Source organism: Chenopodium quinoa, unplaced genomic scaffold, assembly GCF_001683475.1.
Source record: "Chenopodium quinoa cultivar QQ74 unplaced genomic scaffold, ASM168347v1, whole genome shotgun sequence".
NCBI lineage: Eukaryota > Viridiplantae > Streptophyta > Magnoliopsida > Caryophyllales > Amaranthaceae > Chenopodium > Chenopodium quinoa.
The window spans coordinates 2,461,574-2,471,738 of NW_018744603.1; the positions used below are offsets into that span (position 1 = coordinate 2,461,574).

At 39.4% G+C, this 10,165-nt stretch overlaps 2 protein-coding genes across 3 annotated transcripts; one reads left to right on the forward strand and one right to left on the reverse strand.

The window, feature by feature from the left end:
- Positions 1-244: 244 nt before the first annotated feature.
- Positions 245-5,645, reverse strand: LOC110699956 (beta-glucuronosyltransferase GlcAT14A-like). The gene is made up of 4 exons (XM_021877448.1): positions 4,617-5,645; positions 1,478-1,553; positions 1,271-1,386; positions 245-1,187 (listed from the first exon to the last, which is right to left on the reverse strand). The coding sequence occupies exons 1-4, from the start codon at positions 5,122-5,124 to the stop codon at positions 673-675; spliced, it is 1,215 nt and encodes a 404-aa protein (XP_021733140.1). The 5' UTR covers positions 5,125-5,645; the 3' UTR covers positions 245-672.
- Positions 5,646-5,920: 275 nt separating this feature from the next.
- LOC110699955 lies at positions 5,921-9,787 on the forward strand. 2 transcript variants are annotated; one of them, XM_021877447.1, is made up of 3 exons: positions 5,921-6,247; positions 6,939-9,504; positions 9,592-9,787. In XM_021877447.1, exons 2-3 carry the CDS (start codon positions 6,947-6,949, stop codon positions 9,659-9,661), a joined length of 2,628 nt encoding a protein of 875 aa, XP_021733139.1. In that variant the 5' UTR covers positions 5,921-6,247; positions 6,939-6,946; the 3' UTR covers positions 9,662-9,787. The 2 variants fall into 2 exon arrangements, with proteins under 2 accessions (XP_021733139.1, XP_021733138.1); XM_021877446.1 differs by lacking the exon at positions 5,921-6,247 and having other exon boundaries at positions 6,560-9,504.
- Positions 9,788-10,165: the final 378 nt, after the last annotated feature.

Genomic DNA, 10,165 nt, shown 5'->3' on the forward strand with positions numbered 1-10,165 from the left:
AATTCCAAATTTCTGATGGCACCAAACCTGGTACAATGATACATGTTAGTAAGCATAAACATCAAACAGTGGAAGAAAGCAGAGACTATGCCCAAATTGCAACGTCACTGGCTTTAAATCTTTTATAGTCCAATAAAATCACAAAAGGCAAAATTAGCAAAGAATAGAATCAACCAATGAATCAAATACTAAATTACAAATGGAAAATATCTTATATCAAAATGAAGCATTATGCAGTGTTGTATCAGAAGAATTAATTAATTAAACATAGGGATAGTAAAAATCTGATACACGGCCATCGAAAAAAGTCGACCATAAGCCTATTTCAACAACGATATCATACAAAAAAGATACAAAAGGATCATCAGTATGTATACTGCCGCATAATATAGTGACTTCCTAGTTATTTTAGAGACCAGATTACTCTACAATCAATGCTGGCCCCTCTAAGCCACAATGCAGGCTCAAAAGTCCCTATAAGGGATCGGCCATTCTCTCCCAACTTCCACCAAACTATGAACAATTTGTATACGGAATTAGTACAAAGTCCCATCCATATTTGACTCTAAACCACCTCGGTAAGCTGACTAATGTGCACCTGTGGTCTCCCATGCTTTGATATAAGTAAAAATACAGAGCCTCCATGTCCCAAAGGAAAATTATCAGTTGCTTTCATTTGCATTGTGTAGACTGTGAGTTAAGGTCATCTATATAGTTTGTCATAGAATCTGCAAACCTTTTTGCTTGGAGCCCAGGCTTCAAAGAGTTGATATCACCCCACTGCGCACAAGCATCAGTAAACCAACTATCTCGACCAGAACACCATGATCCTGGAGCAACTCTGTTATGTCTCCGATGAAGAATATTCTCGTCAATCATCGTCAACACTGGATCATCCTTTTGGAATCGGCGTGCAAAAGCAGCTCCACTTTGAATCATCTGATCAAAATCAGATACATTCAAAAAGTGGGGCGCCATTTTTGGAGGACTGTCCCATATCATGTATCTCAAATCATTGTTAACAGTTGTGTTTCTAAACTCTGGCGAATTGCATATGACCGAATGAAAATAGCCTTCTTCAGGTAGCACCGCATTGTTAAAATACATTAAGATGGTGCGAGGAAGATTATCCCAACCAAAGAGACAAAACTCCAAAAAGGATCGACTCAACATAACCCAGGGAGAACCTGCAAAAAGGCAAATGAATATAATCAACATAACAAGTGGGCTTTTAAATTTAATAGTGATGGAGGATAGTAAAAAGAGTTGCCTGTGAAAACTTTGAAAGCAGCAGGTGTAGGCCGCTTTTGTGTTGCAGTAAATATCTGACTTCTTCTAGCTAAATATATTGAAGGGTCCACAATGATAGGTTGAATTCTTTGCTGTCTGCAAAGGAATGTTTGAAAAAAGTTGCATGAATACAATAAGATCTATTTACCACAATGATGACTTAAGTTTATGAAAAGGGTTTGCCTACTCTTTCCAGCCGAGCTCACTGGTGTGGTCAATGAAATTGAGGTCTCTCCTAGTTGATGAGAATACATGAGCCAAGTCTGAAATAAATACGCAAACAGAGACTTTTATCAGCGTCAATAATGAGAATGAATGATAGCTACACCATGATTAACAATACCAGCATTTTTTCAGCATAGATACAAACAGCAGTAGCTTAGCTCAAAGTACTCATCATCCAAGCACATGATCAGAAGGCAATCAGCAGAAAGCATAGCTAGCATATCTATAGAACATGACCACTAACACATACTGATAGTAAAATGATCAAGTGTAATCTATGGCATTGAATATTCTTCACTTCAAATTTAGATGATTATGCCATAGGCAGATCAACTTTGCTGAGACAGTGACTAAATCATAACATTCCGTCAAAAAGATCCACAGAACATGCACCAACAAAAGTTGTGAGTTAAACAGAACTATTTTGCAGCCTCAAGGCCCTCAATCTTGACCCTGAGAAAAGTTAAATAATTTTTACTTTGCATGATCTAAACTTTACTAACTATTCACTTAATGTGTCATTAAAGTAAAGGGGGGAAGACAAGTAAATTATGACACACGCTTCAGAGAATAAACATATTTATCCAAGTTTTCCCTTGATTGCTTTCAGGTTCTTTTGATCATTATTCATCCAATCCACTCCCCCACCTTACTCCCCACACCAAATTTCAAGGAAAAATCTAAATGCAGTCCGACACAATAAACCAGTATAAACATAAAAGACATTATATGACCACTAATTCTGCAAGTAAGCATCAGATTCAGCCCTATTGTTGCTTATCCATTAACACAGTACTTCAGGATGAAAGCAAATAAATCGGCATGTTGCTGCACAGCAGCATGTTTCCTTATTACTTTGCCCATAACTCCATAAAAATTGGTTTATTCCAAATTCAGGCAAAGTGATAGCCATTGAAGAAATCAATCCACAAAATACTTGCAATATAATTTGGTTAAAACATAATCGAGAAGACGAGAAGCTTAACACTCCAAGCACAAGCTTATAATGCCACTGAACCCTCTAATTCATCACAGTTCAACGCCAACTCAACATAACTGGGTTATAAGTATATACTTGTTGCAATAAAACAATTAGGGACCATTCAAACAAAGTTTCTACTAGCAATGCTTCATGGATATTGAAAATTATAATATCCTATATACTCCATGGCCTTTTTGGCTCAAGAAGCCCTAAAGAAAAAAAGGAAATACTATTAAAAAAAATAATAAAAAAAAGGGGATTTCAAACCTCTTCATTCCCTCGATTTAAAAAGTATTACCCTCTCCCAAATAACAATAAATGCCACAACAATTCATCTCTCCAACCAAATCCCATGGCCCCACCGCCACAATTTACAAAGCACCTGCTTCTCTGATCTAAGAAGCACAGGACTGCTTTCCCTAAGATATGAAGGACAAAGAAAAGTAGAAATCTAGGTGAACCTTTTTGTTTGATTCTCCCTCAACAATTACACAGAAATGGACCAGTAGGGAGCAGCATTGATGTTGCTCTCCAAATTACAAACATAAATTCTCAATCTGCTAATTATGGGAAGGAATTCAAATTCTGAATATCTACGTGTCTTTTCATACTACAAGAATTGTCTTAAAGCTAAAGGGAAGAGAAATTTCTATCTGTCACAACTAACAACTTCAATCCAAAAAAGATCTCAAAAAAATAAAAAAAATAAAAAATAAATAATCATCCAAAGCAAAGAGCTGCAGATCAGACAATAAGCCTAGGGGAGCAAAGCTTTCATCTTAGAGGATGTGGTATGACTGGTAACAGATCAAAACCCGAGTATCTTAAACAGACATCAAGGGGAATACATTTCCTTTCCCACAAACCCTCTTGGTTGAACCAGAACACAACTACATTATTGGAAATAACTGGGAATATAATACGGGATGATACCACATTCATCTGAATATAACTACTAACAATTTTCTAAGATCCTGGAGCATTGTTTCATAAACAGACCTTTTTACTGAACAATTATTTCTTGTGCAGCCACCATCATCCGAACTCACTTTTTCAAAAAATAAAATGAAAACAGATAATCAGCCGAAATAGGGGAGAATCCAATACTCAGCTACCATCAACAAGGAAGTCTTAAGGACGGTGTCCTAGCAGAAGATATTCAGTGCTACTCCAAACCAAACTTAAACCTCCTAAAATTCGAACATAATAATTCTTTTAAATGTCAATAAAGGTTCACAAGGTTCATCCTCACATTCAATTGCAAATAAGAAGAATTCAGTTTGGAATAATCAGTGAATCAACTAGAAGGTCAAAAGCAATAACAAGCGACCACACATTCTTTACACTCCCTGTAAAACTAATTCCCTACAATCATACTAGTTTTTCATGAGTAATTCTGTATTTACAACCATGTAAAGCACAGCATTGAGAGAGCATACAACCCATAATTATTGTAAAACATTACAGTTAAAAATTCAATCTTGATCATCGCTGCATATGATCCAAACCCAACAAGAATCCACGCAAATTTTCATCCGTTAAAATATTTTTTACTATTGAAAAATTTTGTGACTGAAAGAGCAGTTTAATTAAATCTCATCAGCCAAAAATAAACGGACACGACGTGAGTCTCCACTTTAAATGCTTTAAATTTCTAGATTCTAAATTAGAATGTCATTCACTAAAACCTCCTGGAACCACTACATCTTCCTACCTAAGCAAGTTTAGTAACCTTAAAGCAAATCAGGAAGAATAATGTTCTCCAACTGACATCCAGGTGACTTGAGGTCTAGCTCTAATCGAAACGTAACTAATCTAACTATAATTATCAGCCAACCCATATAGAAATCAAATAACCAAAAGTCGCCAAAAAAGACTAATTCAACTACTCAAGAGTACACCAATTTACAATTTGGTACAAACTGTTCTTTTTTTCCACATAAACATACAACTAATTGTACACAAACAAGCCAACAAAGGAACAAAAATTGGGCACATCAGCAAGACAATGAAGACATCACTAATCAATATCCTCAGATAAACCCACAAAAGGAAATAACAATATTGATCAAATGACCAAATATTCCCATAAATAGATAATTACCAATAAATCACATACCATCCTGAGTAAGCAATGGATAATCCGAAGCACTCAAAGTAATGAACCAATCCCACCCATCATCCAGCTTCAACAACACAGCAGCAGCTCGAAGCGTCGCCGCGATATTAGTAGCTCCCATGTATGTCAGCCATATAGGCTTCCCAATAACCTCCACATTCTCGAAAGCCTGAATCGCCGGCACCGACCTCACAGCAGCAACCAGCCATTCTCTCTCCTCCGCCGATGCATCCGCAGATAGATGCAACAAATACCAATTCCGGGGATGGTACACAGCAAGCAATAGTCGTAGAATTTGTTCCTTATCGCCGGCACCGCCGTAGATGTAGTAAGCGAATGATGGCGGGAATTGCGGCCCTCGGTTGAGGATTGCGGTTGGCTTGTTACTCCAAGAAGTGAAAGCGTATGAAGCGTTGAGCCCAGAAATTGCAGTGAGAAAGAGGAGGAGAGAGACTAACAAAGCGGAGAATAGTGCGAATAACCACTTCTTCCTCTCTGCTGCTCCCATAACAATGGCGATTTTGCAGTTCGTAGTTTTATCATATGTCAGAAACTGATTGAAAATCTAGATGAAATTCCGTTGATTTCCAGTGAATTTGTGATGATTAAGCTTGAATTTGATGAGGATTTGCTAGATCTGCTTCGCATTTGCCGTCAATTTTGATGGAATTTTACGCCGATTGGTGATTCAGGGGATTTGGAAACTCTGCTGAGAGTGGAATTTTGCGAATAATTGAATTGAATGAAAAAAGGGGAAGAAATCGAGGAATTGAATTGATTTAGAAAGATTTGAAATTGATCTGATGATGAAAAAGGAGGAAAAATCGAAGTTAGGTTAGGGTTTGACGAGAAAAAAAAAAGGTTTGATTTGATTTTGATTTAATTTGGAAATTCAAAGTCGTTTGGAATTTCGATATGTGTACTGGTTTCACGTTTTGAACAGCTGTTGGATTTTAATGGAGGAGAGTGAGAACACGCATACTTGCTTCTTTTGCTTGATTTTTCAAGTTTTCAAAACCACTTTTTTGAGTTAGGCCCTGTTGGACAAAATTAGCGATAAGCTGATAACCATTAACGATTGCTTGTAAAGTTGTAAAGTTTAGCCACAAGTTAAACGAGCTCTTTCCCAAATTAAAGTCAAGAAGAACCGCAATTCCCAAATTGCAGCCAAAGTTTTAAGAATTCCCAAAGTACCGTCCACGTCACCGGTTCAGGGGGGAAGAAATTTTAAATCCGGTCTACAGCAAAACCGCTACCTGAAGTAACCGCTACCTGAAGTAGCGGTTTTTACTAATAAACCGCTACTTCAGGTAGCGGTTTCTTTTTAATAAACCGCTACTTCAAGTAGCGGTTTTTGTTTAATAAACCGCTACTTCAAGTAGCGGTTTTCTAGCAGGTATAATTTCCTGATTTCACTTTCCTCTTTCATTTTCGTCTTCTCACCAAAATCCCATCCACGCCTTCCACCAAAATCACACCTCCTTCAACGGAAGCCGGCGCAGCCAAGGAATCCACCGACGCCGCCGGAGCATTCCTCAGCAACGAAGGCCGCCGCTGTTGACGCCGAGGGTTCGACTTTAGTGGTCGGCTTCGCTAATTTCAGAAGAAACGTGCTGATCTTCTTGTTTGTGGTAAGTGCCCTAATTATTTTTTGTATTCAGTTATTGGGTTTGTTGTTGTTATTGAGTTTGTTGTTGTTATTGAGTTTCAGAATTGTATGTATGTGTTGTTGTTGTTGGTTTTGGTTGTGTTGTTGTTGTTAGTGTTCTTGTTTATTGTTGTTGTTATTGAGTTTCGGTTTTGGTTGTGTTGTTGTTGTTAGTGTTCTTGTTTATTGTTGTTGTTATTGAGTTTCGGTTTTGGTTGTGTTGTTGTTGTTAGTGTTCTTGTTTATTGTTGTTGTTATTGAGTTTCGGTTTTGGTTGTGTTGTTGTTGTTAGTGTTCTTGTTTATTGTTGTTGTTATTGAGTTTCAGAATTGTATGTATGTTTGTGGTTGGTTTTGGTTGTTGTTGTTGATTTACTTACCTTACATATAACCCTTGTAGAATTATTAATGGTTTCGATCACATTACTCAGTTTAGGTTGCTATAATTGCTGATTTTGAAAGTGAAAATAGAGCTTCTATACACAAAGTACATGAGCTCAAAGTACATGTAGTCATGACTTATGCCCATGTTGAGCTTCAAGAGGTATTAAGACCTTCATAGCTCAGTTTAGGTTGCTATAATTGTGTAGTTTGCTTGCTTGATGTTAGGACATTGCCACACTGTTAATGAATTTTTGCAATCTAATATCTTTGATTAATAATGGTCTTTTCTAGAATGAAACATGGAGGTTCCGAACTACCCTCTATATTGCTATTGGGGTGGAGAAATTGTCCACAAAGATAGCGATATAACGTATAGGGGTGGGAATCAAAAATTTGTGTTTGTACATTCTGCAATGACATATTCACAAGTTCTGAACAAGCTATATGAAGAATTGAGTGTTGATCCTAGAGGTGTGGAGTTGAAGGTGGTTATGCGTTATCCTATGGCTGGGGCATATGTTGCAATTCCGTTAAATGACGACAACGCTGTTAGAGCTATGTGGATTGCTGTGACTCAGAGTTCTTCTGTTGCAATGCAATTGTTCATTGAACAAGTTCCAAAGGAGCCAGTTGTGCAAACTAACACTGGTTCCTTTCCGGGGATGGATTTTTTTGGTAGTGTGGATCAACCGTTTTCCACTAGTGTTCAAAGTGTGGGCATAGGGTCATTCACAAGAATGCTTGTTGATCCACATTATGTCAATGACCATCTCTCACAGTTTAGGTCTCCGGCCTCATCGCCTAATGTTGGAACCTCGACAAGCACACAACCACAAGGCATTCTTGATTCTCTTGACCCAAACAATGTTGATGTATTTGGCGATGCAGAGATGAATGACACTGATGAAGATGATGATGAAGAGGTAATTGAAGCTCGTGATAAGGCAATTAAAGGAAGCGCCCCCACTTCAGACTTCAATGAAGTGGCGCAAGTTGATCCTCGTTTGAATAACTCATGGATGTCTTGGTTAGGAAATGAGACATATAACAATGGGGGAGAATTTGAGGTTGGTCAGCAGTTTGACTCATTGCAACAACTGAAAGATGCTGTGAAATCTTACTCCATAGCTAGAAATCAAACAATTCGAGTTGTGGAGGCAGAGCCAGAGAAATATGTTGTTGAGTGCAAGAGGAAAGAACAATGTAGTTGTTCGTGGAGGCTTAGAGGAGTGAAAGATCCAACACTCTCTACGTTTAAAATTGTGAGGTACAACGGCCCTCATGCAAGTAACTGTGTTGGTGACATCGACTCGGGAGATCATAAGCTACTGACTTCCGAGTTCTTTTGCAATGCTCTTCTAGATGTCATTCGCGTTGATCCTTCATTGAAAATCAAGACAATGGTGCAACTTGTGAAAGAGAAATTTGATGGATTCCAAATAACCTACAAGAGAGCATGGCTAGCGAAACAAAAGGCAATAAAACTCATTTATGGGGATTGGGAGGGTTCATATGAACAGTTGCCTAAGGACATGCAAGCTCTCAAGGAATCAAATCCTGGAACTGTTGTTGAGTGGAGGTTGTTAGAGTGTACGGTTCCTGGAACACATGTTTTTCAACGAGTCTTTTGGGCATTCAAGCCATGTATTGATGGATTCCGTCACTGCAGACCCCTTATCACCATTGATGGCACTCATTTATATGGCAAATACAAAGGCACTCTACTCATTGCTATGGGAACGGATGCCAATTTTCAACTATTCCCCCTTGCTTTTGCGGTTGTCGAAGGAGAGAACAATGATAGTTGGTCTTGGTTCATGGCTTGTATTCGTGCTCGAGTTACAGATAGGAAAGGGCTATGTGTGATATCTGACAGACATGCTGGTATTTTAGCAGCAATGGAAGAAGTTGGAAGTGGTTGGGAGGAGCCCAATGCCTACCACAAGTACTGTACACGACACTTGGCTTCTAATGTGAACTCAAAATTTAAAAGTGTCGTCATAAAGAACCTCTTTGGCAAAGCAGCTACTGCAAGGCAGAAGAAGAAGTTTGATTACTACATCAACAAAATTGGTGACTTGAATGTAGAGGCCCGTAGGTACTTGATGGAAATTCCGTACAGTAAGTGGTCCATTCATCATGATGGTGGTTTCAGGTTTGGTGTGAAGACTACAAACATGTCGGAAGTTTTCAACGGAGTCTTAAAGGGGGCTCGATGTCTCCCGATAACCGCTTTAGTGCAAATGACCTTTTTCCGGGTTAACTCCTATTTTGCAACTAGAAGAAGTTGGAGTAAAAGAAGACTTGAAGAGGGCCATGAGTTATCGGAAAAGGCTAAGAAGACAATAGAAGCCAACATGGAGAAAGCCACGCACCATGAGGTTGTTGCTTTTGACTATGATGTCATCGGGTTGTATCAGGTTAGGACCGGTCGTGGAAGAAGAAAAGCTGGTAAAGGTGGTAACTCCCACACTGTGAATCTGTTGAGCAAGACATGTACTTGTGAGAAATTGAGAATATACAAGCTCCCATGCTCTCATGTACTAGCAGTTTGTCGTCATAGAAGCCTATCACATGCAGACTTTGTGGATTCTTTTTTCATGACCGCCGAATATAGGCGTTCATACGCGAAGTGTTTCGCACCAGTTCCTGATCCTTGCCACTGGTCAGCTTACAATGGTCCTACTACTATTGCCAACCCAGATTTGAAAAGAGGCCCAGGCCGACGGTCCACTAGAATTCGAAATGAAATGGATGAGCGTCCCTATCGTGTGAAGAAGGCATGCAGTGTTTGTCGGCGACCTGGGCATAACAAGAAGACATGTCCTACTCTTATTGGTGGATTTGGATCATCTGGGTAACATGATTAATTATATATTCTTGTTTAATATTTATGTTTTTTCTCGAACGCTTAACATTAATTCAATTTTTCGTTATCGTGTAGGTCCCATGGAGCCGGTGATTCGTCCAGGCCCAGTGGATCCATCTGTTCTACGCTTGCAGACTTCCCATAGGAGCCACGATGTTTGGAGTGGCGTAGCTGATAGAGTTCTCTCAGTTAGGGAGCATATGGTCAGCGTGGGACGTGAGTGGAGGGTAGATGGCGGAGTACTAGAGTACGTTAGGCTTGCTGGGTTTTACGGTGTACATAGGATTTTGGGAGGAGGGTTTTTGCTTGATCGATCTCTTCTTATGGCGTTGGTTGAGAGGTGGAGGCAGGAGACACATACTTTCCACCTAGTGGTAGGTGAGGCCACCATTACTTTACAGGATGTCTCCGTCCTGTTAGGTCTGAGAGTGCACGGCCCTCCTGTCATTGGACCTCCATTTGAGGGATGGCATGACCTAGTTGAGGAGTTGCTGGGAGTTCGACCTGGCCATGATGATAACGGTAAGCCGTTTCTGGAGGGATCTACTTTGAAGTTGACGTGGCTTAGACGTCACTTCTCACAGATGCCAGAGGGAGCTGATGACTTGACAGTTCAGCGCCATAGCCGTGCTTACATTCTCACTCTCAT

Excerpts from the sequence above, each read along its gene's own strand:
- LOC110699956 (XM_021877448.1), bottom strand. The coding sequence starts at position 5,124 with ATGGGAGCAGCAGAGAGGAAGAAGTGGTTATTCGCACTATTCTCCGCT. Across the intron at positions 1,554-4,616 it reads TCCATTGCTTACTCAGGATG|ACTTGGCTCATGTATTCTCA; the intron begins GTATGTGATTTA and ends TATTTATTTCAG. Across the intron at positions 1,188-1,270 it reads TGCTTTCAAAGTTTTCACAG|GTTCTCCCTGGGTTATGTTG; the intron begins GCAACTCTTTTT and ends GCCTTTTTGCAG.
- LOC110699955 (XM_021877447.1), top strand. The coding sequence starts at position 6,947 with ATGGAGGTTCCGAACTACCCTCTATATTGCTATTGGGGTGGAGAAATT. Across the intron at positions 9,505-9,591 it reads GGTGGATTTGGATCATCTGG|GTCCCATGGAGCCGGTGATT; the intron begins GTAACATGATTA and ends GTTATCGTGTAG.